General features: G+C 40.1%; 1 protein-coding gene across 6 annotated transcripts in view; it reads right to left on the bottom strand.

The window, feature by feature from the left end:
* Positions 1 to 15715, bottom strand: part of ZNF638 (zinc finger protein 638) — a 100274-nt gene that overhangs the window by 30527 nt on the left and 54032 nt on the right. For all 6 annotated transcript variants that reach the window (XM_017877587.1, XM_017877592.1, XM_017877591.1 and 3 more), the window contains exon 11: positions 2481 to 2531. In XM_017877587.1, coding sequence (XP_017733076.1) covers positions 2481 to 2531 — 51 coding nt within the window. The remainder of the gene's footprint in view (positions 1 to 2480; positions 2532 to 15715) is intronic.

Below are 15715 nucleotides of genomic sequence, written 5' to 3'. Positions count from 1 at the left end.
TCTCCAAAGAACTTCACAGAGAAAAAAATATAAGAACAATAGACTATATTTTATTCAAAACATAAAATCATCTTTGGGACACAGGCCGTTTTCTAAATCTAGCAATGATGATAATTTCTTCAGAAAAAAGAAATCACTGAAATAAGAATCTACCTCCCTACTGGGGTATAGGTCAAACATCCCTAATCTGAAAATCCAAAATCTGAAATGTTCCAAAACCTGAAACCGTGAGTGCTGCTGACATGACACAAGAGGGAAATTCCCACATAAGTACTTAAAAAAAAACTTTGTTTCATATACAAAATTATTTAAAACACTGTATAAAACTGCCTTCAGGCTAAGGTGTATATGAAACATCAATGAATTTCACGTTTAGACTTGGCTCCCATCCCTCAGGTATTTCATTATATATATGCAAACATTCCAAAATCTAAAAAAAATCCAAAATCTAAAACACTTCTGCTCCCAACCATTTTGGATAAGGGATACTCAACCTGTACTTAAAATAGCATTCATGCAAGTTAAATAAATTTCTGAATGTGTGGATCAACTAGAAGCAAAATTACTAATTCCAAGGACATAAAAATAATCCCATAGTTTTAGCAGTTCCAAAAGCAGTTAAACCTAGACCCTCCCAACCCATGCTTCCATGGCTCCTAATTGATTAAAAAGCATTCAAGAACACTTATATCATGGTCAGGTCATATAAAGATTGTTTTGACTCATTCCTACAGTTTCCTAGCTGTACAGGACTATTTAAATTTCTCTGACCATTATTTGTACCTAAATTATCTATTACTATGGCCTATTTTCCAAGATGGTGCTGTTTATAAAGATGTGATCATCAAAGTGTTGCAGAAGACTGTCAGAGAGCCCAAACCCTTTCCATTCAGAGAGCAACACAAGATTTAACTTCGAAATTAGGATTCATAAGAACTAGCAAGAATGGATGAGGAAAAGCCCAAGATCAAAAATCAACAGATCTAAATTGAACTCCAATTTATATTGAGAAGCTTTGGGGGCACTAACAGATTTGTGTACGTATTTCCCTATATATAAGGGTGATGACTGCCAGATTTACGTTAACAGGAACCTTATGAGAATACAATCATACTTTTAAAAATCATACAAAAAGCATTCACTGACATCTACAATAATCAACTGAACCAGTTTACAAATCCACCCTTTATATTCAAGACAGTCCATAATCTTTGCTCAAAAAGAACAATACAAATCCTTATAGCTTGTCACCTAGCTTGTCAATTCTTAGTCATTCACGACTTTTGCCACACTGCAGTAAACTGAACCTCAGTGAGCCCTTAAGATACTTCTTTCACTATCCCTATGTTACTATCACAAGTCAATTCACTTTATAACTTCCATCTGCGTACTGGGACTTAAGGAAAAAATAAAAAATAGCCGGCATTAATTTCCAACAAGTAAAGGACTGGCCATCAGCTTAATCCCAGTCTACCACATCCCCAGTGACTCCACACACTTAGTATCAAAGTAACAGCAAAGTGTTAGCAAAATAAATACAGCTCCAAGACAAGTTTCCCAGCCACCCATGACCCACTAGCTTCAAGACAAGTTTCCTAGCTACCCATGACCCACTCAAATTACTGCTTCTAAGAAACTACTATATGAAAATTCTGGATATGCCACTAATAATGATTTTTGCCAGTTCCAGGCTGTTTCCTTTCCTTTTTAATATTATATGAAAGATTACTTATTTATTAGAGACAGAGTCTCCCTAGGCTGGAGTGCAGTGGTGAGATCTCGGCTCACGGCAACTTCCACCTCCCAGGTTCAAGCAATTCTCCTGCCCCAGCCTTCCTAGTAGCTGAGATTACAAGTGTGCACCACTGGCACCTGGCTAATTTTTTTGTATTTTCAGTAGAGACAGAATTTCACCTTGTTGGCCAGGCTGGACTCTAACTCTTAACTTCAGGTGATCCACCCCCTTCGGCCTCCCAAAGTGATGGGATTATAGGCATGAGCCACCATGCCCAACTTGAAAGATAATTTAATACATTGATCTCTATTCACTTAAAATAAATGACCCTGAATTAATGAGGATTTAACAGAAATGGGAGAAAAACTGGAAAGAATTATGCCAGGGAAGAGAAAAAAACTTAATAATTACCTAAAATCCCACCATAGCTCACAAAAACCGTAAGGGATCATATTTATTAAACTATTGTATAAAAGAAAGGAAGAAGAGAGACCTCAATCAAAGAGAAAGAGGAAAATATGTGATATTCATCATGAGAAATTTCTGCAGTTAAATTATTTCAATAATTACTATAGGAGCATTATCTAGTATATATCATTTCTCAAAACTGGTAGATGATTATAAATCTCAAAGATTAGCATGCATTCAATACAGACTATGTCATGTGAAATCCAAGACTACTACCATACGATTTTAAAATACTTTGAAGTTTTAATAGTCTAGAATCCTAATTTAAAAAACATACCTGCAGATTTGTTTACTTTGGCTACAGATGCCTTGGCTTGTCCAGTTTTGGCTAAAATAACAAGAAAAACATTTAAGTACTACATTACAAATAACATCATTTGGATTTAGTTAAGTCAACCCAGCAATAATTTAGAAAGAACTCTGCAAGAAACATCCCTATACTCATCTTTGTATGTCTATGGAATTACTATGCGGGCAAATTCTTAGATACGGACTTGACGTGTCAAAAGGCATACAGATTTAAATTTTAACAATTAACATTAGACTGACCTCCAGAAAGGCTGAACCAATTAATATTCCCATCAATAGTACATAAGCATAGGAATTATTCCCCATTTCCAAACACACACAATATATCAAGTCAAAATCCTGCCAAGTCTGACCCGCAGACTCAGGCTGAGCGACGGATGAAAAAAGTACACAGACACAGGTATTTTGCATGAGTGCGGCTAGGGGACTGCTTGGCCTTAGAGACACCGAAGACAGAATGCAGCCCTGATAAGCTGGAGCCGCTTGTATTTATTCAGTACAGATTTAATGACAAAGGCCTGGAGCCAACACAATCTGTAGGTACTTGTTGCCCCTTCCCCCCCTCCTTGGGAGCAGTCCTGCACGTGTGGACATGATGATTAAAGGTCTGCAAAAGTAAATAAACTCGTCTAGATAAATTCCTTTATACTCCTTTGTTACCTACTTCTTGCCCTTAGCATCAGGGTAAGAGAATTTAGCTGCCTTCAGCCTGTATTCTCTCCTGAAGCTTTGCAAAACCTCCTGGACTTCCAAGAAGGTTTGCGTCTCTCCTTATAACTTTTCCCATCACCCTGACTGATCTCCTACATCTCCCCCTTTTCTGTTTTTTTTGCATCAGGTTTTGTTGATTGAAGAGTACAGATGTGTGCAGCAACAGGTTTGTCAGGCGTAGCAATTACTGTTCGTATTCCGGCTTTGCATCCTAGAATTAGTAAATAACATAAGACAAACATGAGTATAATTAGTAGTATCTTTTTCTAATCAAGGAGTGGGAGTCTATCCAGGAGAGATGTTCTTGCACATCCTTCCATATGGCTGTCTGTTGGGCATGTAGATCCATGGCACTTAGCAATTCTAGATTTTAGTTTTAAGTTGCTTTACGTCTGCTGTTAAATTATCATGTAAGGTCACCCAGAGGTGCTTCACCTCATCCCAACTATGTATTGACTGGCTCCATGGTAGAAAGGTGACAGAGATATGCTTATGCTCCCAGTCGGTTTAATTGCTGTCAGAATGCCAGCGCATCTTGTCACTCCCCTACATGTTCCAAGGCAGTCTCGAGGGCTTGCAGACGTGCAAGAACCTTATGATTTATACCCCACTGTAAGAGAAGTCCATTAGACACATTTCTGGTCAAGTTATCTACAAAAGTAGCTGTTTGTACTGACTCAGTAATAGATGCTACAGCAACACAAGCAGTTGCTAGGATGACTACAGCTGAGACTACAAAGGCTATAAGAGTAACTATGAATCTTTTGTGTCTGACCTGGGACATGGCATGTTCTAAGGTGGCAAGAGCAGAGGAACCTTGCCAATCGTGTATCAAACTGACTGGTAGGAATGTCTCAGATTGTCTCCTTAATACCATAACACTAGTAATATTTAAATTAGATATATTGTAATTAGTGATACATGATGTGAAGCAAGCCTGTCCTTGCACTCAGGTCACAAACGTGGAGTTTTGGGGTGTAATGGAAATACTGGTTCCCGTAAGAAAAACATATGGATGAGTAGTGCAAATCAGGCACTGTTCTGTGTGATTATGTATAAAGGTCATAGTATAATTGTTACTGGAATTATGGTATGTCCCATGCCATAAAGTGTCTTGGGGTGGCATGGACTCTACTTGGGGTCTGGGATATCCCATCCTCCCTTCGGCCCAAAATCATAAAGGAATGGACATGGCTACGAAACTATGACTGTTATCACAATGGACGCAAACATCAGTATGTTTGCCCTGTAAACTGTCGGGGGCTCCAGTCTAAGATATTAAATTGCCTAACTGGAGACTAAGGGCTTGTCCCCCACGACAGACCTCCCAGCCAAAGTGGAATCCATTACTTTCCCGGCTTTGTTCTTTAGCACAGGAAAGAATGCTGGGGAAAGTGGCACTGATTGCACTGCCCGGTTTGAGGCTACTGGCAACCAAGAATGTTAAGGCATTTCCTTTGCCATGATGTACCCATAATTTTGTTTGGGCAGGTACACAGTAAGGGTTAGAACTTTTAAAACTTACACACAGTGGGAGGACAGTGGAATGATACGTTGTGTTACCTGGCACCTTAGTCCAATGTGTGCCATTAATAAGGGATCCTACTAGGGGTAAGTCAATCCCTCCTAGCCAAGCAGTTACATTATTAGAGGCTGGAAGGGAGTGTCTGCCCAGGTAACAGGGCGTAAGAAAGGCGGATCCAACAGAGTGTAGCAGGTACAGGTTGCAGGGAAAGCGCGAGCATAAAAAGGATCCTATGTGAGTTGCAACTTACACCAGAGAGCAGAGCAAGGAAAAAATTATCTGGAGTGAATGGTTTCTGTGCCTGGAGCAGGATTTGCTCAGCCTTGTAAGTTGTCTTCTTCAGCATCCCCCAGGTAATGTCCGGGGCTTGTGTCGTCTGAGGAAGCTGTGTTGTCTGGAGCTGCAGGTCCTGTGGGGTCATTTCTTTCACTTCTGGTACCATGTTGGGTCCTAGCCACGCCATGGTATGGTCTGATGCATCATGCTGGAATCCAAAGAGGGCCTGAGGGGGGTGTGAACACAAGCATATCATCTTCCCCACGTTAGCAATTCATTTGGACACACCATACATTACTATTTACATCTTTCCATAAAACTGCGGGCTTTATGTCTTGAGAAGATTTAGCAAAGTGCTTTTCTATAGCTGATGGAAATGTATCGTTTAAATTGAAGAAATTAAGCATAAATAACGCTTGTGCTACTAGTGTTGCAGGGTCCTTACTCATTTTCCCCTTGTTTTCTGAGCGTATTTTTAAGGGTGGAGAGAGCATGTTCTACTACGGCCTGTCCTTGGGGGTTATACGGGATAACTGTGGAATGTTGGATGCTCCATGTGTGACAAAATTGTTGAAAAAGTGAGCTGGCATAGGCCAGATTATTATCAGTTTTAATTTTTGTGGGCCACCCCATAAACACAAAAGTTAAAAGGTGTTTAATGATATATCGGGTGGACTCTCCAGGAGAGTGTGTGTGCTAATTAGGTAGGAATTGGTATCAATGGATACATGTACATATCTTAGTTTTCCAAATTTAGGGACGTGTGTATCATCTGTTGCTGTAACTGATTAGGTTCTAGTCCTCTAAGATTGACACCTGTTGAAGGAGGGGACGTGCCTGTGAGCTGGCTATCTGGGTATTGCAGGACAATTTGTTTAGCTAGTCTTGGGGTAAGCTGCAATTGTTAAGTTTCTCTAATTTTGGTGGAAAAATTGATGCGACTGGGTGGCTTGGTCAAGCAGTGACGTCATAACCTGAAGGTCTGCTTGATCACTGCCATAAGCCAGTGGGCAAGGCAGTGAGCTGTGGGCTGGAATATGTGTGATAAAATTGACTGTGTATGTTGATCCAGCAATTGCTGAAGTCCAAGAAAAGGTGCACTCAGGGTGGGCTCGAGAGCAGACTTAATGTCAAGAGCGGACTTAATGAGCACCGTCTCAAGGTTTTGCAACAAATAAAAAGAGTCACTAACAATGTTAATGGGCTGAGAGGAATAGGTTTCTAGGGCCAGTATTAGGGCTCCAACCTCAGCTCCCTGAGAGCTAGTAAATCCAGATCTAGTGAGGGAATTATGTGGTTTCCACCAAATAGCCGCTTTTCCATTTTTACCAGAACCATCAGTAAAAAGTGTTAAAGCACTAGGTATGAAGGAGTGAACTACTTTTGTTTGCAAAACTACAGGAGTATGAGATAAGAACTGAAATAGTTTGTCAGCAGGAAGGGCATGTTTCATATGGCCTGCATAATCAAAGAGTGCTATCTGAAGATCTAGTGATGGGGCAAGACTGCTTCCAATTTTTACTCAAGAAAATTCTTATGACATCAGGGTCATAACCTAGCAACAGATTGCATCGTCTGTGGCCCATATAGATGACTTTACTAACTAGCTGGATATAGTGAGATAGTGTTTTAGTCCCAATACGTGAGCAAAAAACACATTCTAGGAAGCGCAGCCCTGCGGCCATCTGTCCTATTAATCCTGTAGAGGAGTGTTTAGTAGGAAAAACAAACAACTGAACTGAATATCATGGATCTATGTGATCTAGATGTCTCTGAGAAATAACTTGGTCTATTTCCTCAATTTCCCTTTTTGCTGCAGAGGTTAAATGCCGGGTGAGTCTAGGACAACACTGCGTTTTAGGATAGAAAACGGGTTCTGTAATTTATCAGTAGTTATGCCCAAGGTAGGAGAATGCCAGGTAATATCACCCAATAATTTTTGATAATCATTTAAGGTATGTAAATTGCTAGTATTTAATTTAACCTTCTGAGGTCTTACTGACCGGGAAGTTAGTATGTATCCAAGATATTTCCAAGGTGAGGACATCTGTACTTTTTCAGGTGCTACGATTAACCTCTTAACAACAGAGGTATATAAACTTAGTTTAAAACAGAGGCATATAAACTTAAAAGTACTGGCTGTTGGGTCTGCTAGTAAAATACCATCTACAAAATAAATTGTAATTAAGAAATTTTTTTCTACTGGGGAGCAAAGCCTGATTTACATGATGCTGACACATGGTAGGGCTGTTCAGCATTCCTTGAGGAGTATTTTCCAACGAAATTACTGAGCTGCCCTTTCATTACTGATAGCTAGTATGGTACACGTAAATTTTTCTCTGCCCTGTTCTGCAACGGGAATGTATAAAAGCAGTCTTTTAAGTCAATATCGACTATAGGCCAATCTTGAAGAACTGCCACAGGGGAAGGGAGCCTCTGTTGAAGGGGCCCCATAGGTTGCAAATTAGCACTGACAGCCTGTAAGTCACGCAAGTCTCCATTTGCCAGACCTTTTGAGAATGATGAAAATTGGCGAATTCTAAGGGCTCTTTGATGGTTCTATATGGCTGGCTTTTAACTGCTCAACTAATTCGTGGGCTCACTGTAATTTCTCTCCCTTTAAAGGCCACTGTTCTACCCAAATTGGATCTTGAGAGAGCCACGTCAGGGGTAGGGGAGGAGTAACAACAGTGGTCATTATCAGAAAGGGGTTTGCAGCTCCCATTGGGCTAAGAGGTCCCATTCCCAAAGGTTAACAGGGATGGTCATGATTAGAGTTTTGTAACTGTTTTTTCCCTCCAAATAGCAACGTTAGGGGGCACGTGCTCTGCTTGGCTGTGTGCACTTCCCCGATGCCGACAATTTTTGTTTCTGAGAGACCCAAGGCCAAGTTTCTGGCCAGTTTTGATCACTAATAATCGAAATATTCGCCCCTGTATCCAGTAGGCCAGTAAAATTCTTATTTCCAATTTTTAAGGTAATCATGGGTCTCTGATCAGTGATTGTTTCCAATATACTCCTATGGCTCCGGTGCTTCCAAAACTTCCCTTACCCTTTCCCTAGGCGCTGGGGACCCAGTATGGTAATAGTAGTAACTGAGCTATTTTAGATTTAGGAGGAAGAATATGCAGACCGACCTTTACATTCCATCATAACTAATATCTCACCTTGAAAATCATTATCAATTACCCTCGTGAGCACACTGATTCCTTTACTGGATAGGCTTGATCATCCTAGTACCAATTGCACTGTTCTGGAGGCAATGGGCCCCAGATCCCTGTTGCAACCCTTTTAGGGTCTTCTCCTTCTTTTAGCACTAATTCGTTGGGGCAGAGTAAGTTCAATCCTGCGCTCCCAGAGGTGGCTGTTCTGATAAGAGTGGACTGTGGGCTTTCCAATTGACCAAGGAAAGCTGCTGGCACTGCCCAAGTTTGGAGCAGGGCCTGGGGCTGGCCCCTCATGAAGTTTCCTGATTACTTACGGGGTTGCCATCTTTATCAAACTTGGACTTGCATTGATTTGCCCAATGTTTCCCCTTTCTACATCAGGGGCGTATACAGGGGGGTTCTTTTCCTGAGTTACCTCTTCATATGACCTGGCTCTCCACATAGAAAACAATTTGAGTTTTTCTCCCTTTTCACTTTAGGAGGCTTTATTGCCATAGCCAATATTTTGGCTTTCTGTGTTTCAGTCCCCATCAGTTGACATGCTCACGTAAGTTCCCTGACCGTAGCTGCCTTTCCTCTGACTGCCTGCATTGCTTGCTGGCAGTGGATGTTAACATTTTCATAAGCCAACTGCAACAATAAGATATCAGCACCCTGGGCATGACTAATTTCTCTCTTAATTGCCTGGGTTAACCAATTGATAAATTCAACAAATGGTTTCTAAGGCCCTTGTCAAACATTTATAAAAGATCCCCGTTGAACTCCGCTTTCAGATATTCGGTCCCAAACCCTGAGAGCAGACAAAGACACTTGTGCATAGGCTTAGGGAACAAAACTTAATTGTTGTTGTACACTGGCATAGGAACCCCTCCCCTGAAGCACAGCAGCTGATATGTCTTGCCTGGCCAATTGATTCTGGTTGGCTTGTTGTTCACACAACTCATCATACTCTGCCTTCCAGAGGAGGTATTAACTGGGTTCTAAAGTTGTTTTAGCTAGCACTGACCAGTCCCATGGGGCCAAACAGAAGTTGTCTGCTACGGCTTCAATTAATCCTTTCGTAAATGGACTAACAGCTCTGTTTGCATGAATGCTTTCTCTTATCTTTACAAGTGTCAAAAGAAATGGGTTCACATACCTGATTGCCTTGGTGATCTTGCATTTCCGGGCACGTTAAGAGCTCCCCTTCTAATGCCACCTGCCTAAGACAGGGTCCCACAGCTGTAGTGTATCCCTTGTCTTTTTTCCAATTTATTTGGGGGGGGGGGGGCTCAGGGAAAACCTCCATTTCCTCCTTAGTATCTTTACCCAGCAATGGCAGGGACGAGGGAGGAGGCGGTGGCACTAAGGTAGGTGATGGTTCCTCCTCCCTTCCCTTCTTGGGCTCTTCTGCGTACAGCGGGGACAAAGCAGCCCTAACTAAGGTCCATACGGTTAAAGACGTTACTGGGATCCGTTGCCCTTATGCATGATATTGTTTAAGATTTTTCCCCACTTGTTCCCAGAGTTCTAGGTCCAGCGTTCCTTCTGCTGGGAACCACAGATTATGGGAAACAACAGTTTGCATTAGGTCCCTTAACTGAGCCTGTGAAACCAAGGCTCTGCTATCTTTAAGCAGTTGTTTCAATACTTTTATATACTGTTTCTGTTGTGCGGATAGCTGTTGTCTCATGATGAAACTCTAGCTTGAGAATTCCCCTGAACTTGGATATCCCGAGCGGGCACCAATGACTTACTGACTGCACAGTCTCTTCGCCTTCATTTTCGGTGGTTCCATCGTAATCCCTTGCAACGTTCCTCAAGAGGGGCACCAGCTGCTGAGTCTGATCCGCTGACTCTGGCCAAGCGACGGATGAAAAAAGTACGCAGACACAGGTATTTTGCGTGAGCGCGGCTAGGAAACTGCTCGGCCTTAGAGACTCCGAAGAGAGAATGCAGCCCCAATAATCTGGAGCTGCTTGTATTTATTCAGTACAGATTTAATGATGAAGGCCTGGAGCCAACACAATCTGTGGGTAACTGCTGCCCCCGCTGTAGGGAGCAGTCCTGCATGCAGATGATGAAAGGTCAGATGATCAAAGGTCGGAGGATCAAAGGTCGGATGATTGAAGGTCGGCAAAAGTAAATAAACTTACCTAAATTCCTTTGTTACCTACTACTTGCCCGTAGCCTCAGGGTAAGAGAATTCAGCTGCCTTCAGCCTTTATTCTCTCCCGAAGCTTTGCAAAACCTCCCAGGACTTCCAAGAAGGTTTGTGTCTCTCCTTATAACTTTTCCCACCACCCTGACCAATCTCCTTCAAAAGCCTAACATGGTTAACTGAAATGATCAACCTTCCCAATGTGAAATGGAAACTGGTAGAGCTTTTTTTTCTTTAATTGTTAAGTGTAGATGTATCCAGCTTCTTATGTTTAAAAGTCATCTCTACTTCTTTTTCTATAATCTGCCTAATCATACTATTTTCCAATTTATCTTTTGGGTTGAGGCTTTTTCCTTATTTTTTATTAGAGTTCCTTATATATTAAGAAAACTAACACATAGGTTAACAATTTTTTTTAAAAGTCACTCAAAATACTGATGCACTAATACATTTTATGTAGTCAAATGTCTTCCTGATTGAGAAGAACTTCTCAACCTAAATTTTACAAAAATATTCTCCACACTGTTATCTTATGTATCACAGTAAATCTTTGATCCAACTGCAGTTTGATATAAGTGCTTTTACTTTTTTTTTTTTTTTTTTGAGATAGAGTCTCGCTCTGTTGCCCAGGCTGAGTGGCACAATCTCAGCTCATTACAACCTCCACCTCCCAGGTCCAAGCGATTCTCCTGCCTCAGCCTCCTGGGTACCTGGGTCTACAGAAGAGCACCACCACACTCAGCTAATTTTTGTATTTTTAGTAGAGATGGGATTTTACCATGTTGGCCAGGCTGGTCTCAAACTCCTGGCCTTAAGTGATCCAGCCACCTTGGCCTCCCAAAGTGCTGGGATTACAGGCAGGAGCCACTGCACTAAGCAGAGTGCTTTTACTTTAATCAAAAGTAAAAAAAAAAGGGGGTAGCTAATGAATAATTGATCTTTTCCCAACCAATATGAAATACCATACAAATTTACTCATGTTCTGTATGTTTTGGGAAATATCTCTGGATTCTCTTCTGTCCTACTATTTTGTCTATGTAACTATGTGAAACGATTCTAAATCTTTGAACTTTGTAATATATTTTAATATTTATTGTGGTTAGTCTGTTTTCATTGTTTTCTTTAAAAAACTGTCCTGCCTATTCTTCTATGTTAATTTCTTAAACTTAGAATCAGCTTATGTAATTTAAAATGTTTTATCGCTATTATTCTTTATACTTAGTGTATAAAGAAAAAAAGGTTTAGCTGGACGAGGTGGTTCTGGCCTGTAATACCAGCTACTCAGGAGGATGAGGTAGAAGAAGCACTTGAACCTGGGAGGTGGAGACTGCAGTGAACTGAGATTCCACAACTGAACTTCAGCCTGGGCAACAGAAAAAAAAGAAGAAAAGAAAAAAAGAAAAAAAAGGCATTTTATAACAGTGAAGCTTTCTATCCAAGAATGTTGTTTTTTCATTTAAGACTCATTTTATGCCTTTTAATATTTTAGTTTTCTTTTATAACTTCTACCATTTTATTACTGTAAATGGACTTTAATATCAGATTACATAAGGAGCTCTTCTTTATAAATAAAGCAATTAAACATTATATATCAGAGAATTAAGATAGGTAATTATAATTAAATAGCACTGTATAATTGATTCTCTTAGGTTCTCCATCATACTATCATATTTACAAATAATGGTGTATCCTACTTTCCAATTTCCATGCCTCTTGAATTACATTGTACTGGTTAATGGTTATTAGTTTCAAAAAATATTTATTTTAACTCAAAGAGGTGCTGATGCATAGTCTCAGTTTAATGGGAATGCCTCTAATGCATTATTAAGCATATTATTATGCATATGCTGGCTTTTAACATATGTGTACTTGTATATATGTGTGTGCATAAAAAAAGTATATATACACACATACATATCATATTTAAGAAACTTTTTTTTTTTTTTGAGACAGGGTCTCACTCTGTTGCATAGGCTGGGGTACAGTAGCATGATCACAGCTCACTGAAGCCTTGACCTCCTGGGCTCAAGCAATCCTCCCAGATCAGCTTTGCAAGTAACTGGCACATGCCGACATGCCCAGATAATTTCTTGATTTCTGATACAGACTAGGTATCACTATGGTTGCCCACGCTAATCATTCTTTTTTAAATGCTAGAAATGGATGTTGAAGTTAATACCCCTTTCAGTATTTATGGAAAGGTTCATATGTTCCTTTTTTTAATATGGTAGAATTGAATTAAAGATTTCCTCATTTTGAACCATCTCTATACTTCCAATACAACCCTGAGAATAGTTCATTATTCAAAGTGCTCGCAGACACTATATGTTAAAATTTTACACTAAAATTTAACATTATTATTCCTAAATATAATTGTTCTACAGTTTTATGAAAGCTGTCAGCATTAACAAAATACTTAACTTTCACCTTTGTGATAATTGTAAATTCACATGGAGTTGTATGAAGTAAGAGGGAGAGACCCCATATACCCTTTACCCAGTTTCCCTCCAATGGTTAACACTTTGTATAACTGTAATACAGTATCACAGACAGAAAATGGATACAATTGATACAATCTACCAACATCCAGATTTCACTCATTTTACATGCAATGTGTACTTAGCTCTGTGAAATTTTATCATAGGTGTGTATCAGTGTGACTACCACCAGCCAAGATACAGAACAGTTCCTTCATAATGATCTCTTCTAAAACTCATTTATAGCAATAGCCACCTCCCTCCCACCAACCATGACAATCACTAATCTGTTCTCTCTCTGTAATTTCATTTCAATATGATATACATGAAATTTTATAATATAAAACTTTTTAAAATAGTCATTCATCCACTGAAGAACATTTGGGTTGTTTCCAGTTTGGGACAATTATAAACAAAGTACCCATAAATATTCGTGTATAGGCTTTTGTATGAGTGTAAGTTTTCATTTCTCTGGGATGAGTGCTCAAGAGTGTAAGTGATAAGTCACATGGTAAGCACATACTTAGTTTTGTTAAGTTAAACTTCCATACTCTTTTCCAGAATGGCTGTACTATTTCACAACTGCTCTTGCACACAATGTATGAGTTTCTCTACATACACATCAGCATTTGGTGCTATCATTATTTTTTATATTAGCCATTCAGATAGGTGTGTAGTGTCTTTGTCAGTATTTGATGTATTAGCCTGTTCCCCCACCTTTTCTCATTCCCCCTTTTACAGGAAGCTTTCCCTTCCCCTGAATGCCACGGTATAGCTGAAATCGATATTGCTTTCTAAAAGATTTGGTAGAACTCACATGTGGGAGTTCCCACAGGTGAGCAGAGGGTTTTTATTGTGGAAATAACTGACTTAAACAAATAAGAGGAGATCTCTGAATGGTGTGAATCTTTCTTTAAACATTTTCTGAAATATTTTAAATTACTGACAACAAACATTCATTACTTTTATAATTAGATTTAAAAGAAAGCCATTTTCAGCTGGGAATTGAAAAGGTAAAAAGAAAAGGGGACATAGTATTTAAAAAGAAAAGCCACAGAAAGAGAAAACAATCATTCGATCAAGGAAGTTTCATCAGAGATGAGCCTTACAGGATAAATCAGAATCTGTCCCCTAACTCTCCCCAAAAGGAGTCTTAACTGACTTTTTATCTTCAGTACCTTGCCTGTGACCTATTAAGTGCTTACTAAAGTTAAATGAAGTCAGACATCAATTCCATGCAAATAGACAGCATAAATAAAGAAGCAATGAAACAACATGGAAAATAAACTATTCTGAGTGACTAGAAAATAGTACACAGTTGACTGTTAATAGGTTCAAAAGATAATCTGGGGTCAAAGGGCAAAGAATAATTTATGGAAAGTCAAAGAATTTGGACTTTATTCCACTGGTCACTAAAAGTAGAATGATCAGATCTGCTTTAAAGAGACCTCTGGGCAACAATGTGTATAATAAAGAAGAGAAAAGGCCGGGCGCGGTGGCTCAAGCCTGTAATCCCAGCACTTTGGGAGGCCGAGGCGGGTGGATCACAAGGTCAGGAGATCGAGACCATCCTGGCTAACACGGGGAAACCCCGTCTCTACTAAAAAATACAAAAAACTAGCCGGGCGAGGTGGTGGGCGCCTGTAGTCCCAGCTACTCGGGGAGGCTGAGGCAGGAGAATGGCGTAAACCCGGGAGGCGGAGCTTGCAGTGAGCTGAGATCTGGCCAGTGCACTCCAGCTTGGGTGACAGAGCGAGACTCCGTCTCAAAAAAAAAATAAAAAATAAAAAACAAAAATAAAGCAGAGAATGGAATAAAAAATACCAGTCAGGAAGCTATCTTCAAAAGTTCAAATGTGAGACGATAGGTCTGAATTAAAAGGAGTTATAGGCATGATGGAGCTATGTATAAAGAATCTGAGAGCTGAAGTAGATTCAAGGGAAAATGCAGATCCGCCACTGACCAGCTGAAAAGTGGAAGCATGTTATCTAAATCTGAGTTATGTCAAAGAGAAGAAAAGAGAAGACAGGGTTAAGAATTACTCTACTGGATGATTAGTAGTAATTGTAATATAAGAAAATGAGAAGAGTATACTCCAGGGGATAGAAGAGTTTATGTATGTATGGGAGATGTCCTTAAAGACTGAGAGGAAAGAAATCACCCAGGAAGAGGGCCAGGCATGGTGGCTCACACCTGTAATCCCAACACTTTGGGGGGCTGAGGTGGGTGCATCACTTAAGGTCAGGAGTTTGAGACCAGCCTGGCCAACATGGTGAAACCCCATGTCTACTTAAAAAAAAAGAAAAAAAGAAAAATCAGCCAGGCATAGTGTCACACACCTGTAATCCCAGCTATTCGGGAGGGTGAGGCAGGAGAATCACTTGAACCTGGGAGGCAGCAGTTGCAGTGAGTCAAAATCATGCCACTGTACTCCAGACTAGGCAACAGAGCGAAACTCCATCTCAATAAAAGAAAAAAAAAGAAACCACCCAGGAAGAAAAGTATGACATGAGAAGAGGAAAAGATTGTTAGGAAAACTAGAAAGGCTGGAGAAAAGTAGTGATTCAGGGAGATCATGAAGTTTTCATTCCTGAGGGAGGTAATTTACTATATGCACAAAGCTTTGGAATCATAAAGTTTTGCATTCAAATTCTAACTCCTCCATGTGATCCTGACTCATTTAACCTTTCTGAATCTATCTCTTCTAGAAAATCAGAACTATATATTTATTTGAGGTGCAGTCTCGCTCTTGTCATCCAGGCTGGAGTGCAGTGGCACGATCTTGGCTCACTGCAATCCCTGCCTCCCAGATTCAAGAGACTCTCGTGTCTCGGCCTCCAGAGTAGCTGGGACTACCACCACCACACGCGGCTAATCTTTGTATTTTTAGTAGAGACAAGGTTTCAC

Source organism: Rhinopithecus bieti, unplaced genomic scaffold, assembly GCF_001698545.2.
Source record: "Rhinopithecus bieti isolate Rb0 unplaced genomic scaffold, ASM169854v2 scaffold_10706, whole genome shotgun sequence".
Lineage (NCBI taxonomy): Eukaryota > Metazoa > Chordata > Mammalia > Primates > Cercopithecidae > Rhinopithecus > Rhinopithecus bieti.
Note: the sequence above shows the minus strand (reverse complement) of the source record. Positions and strands in the feature narration are given on the sequence as shown.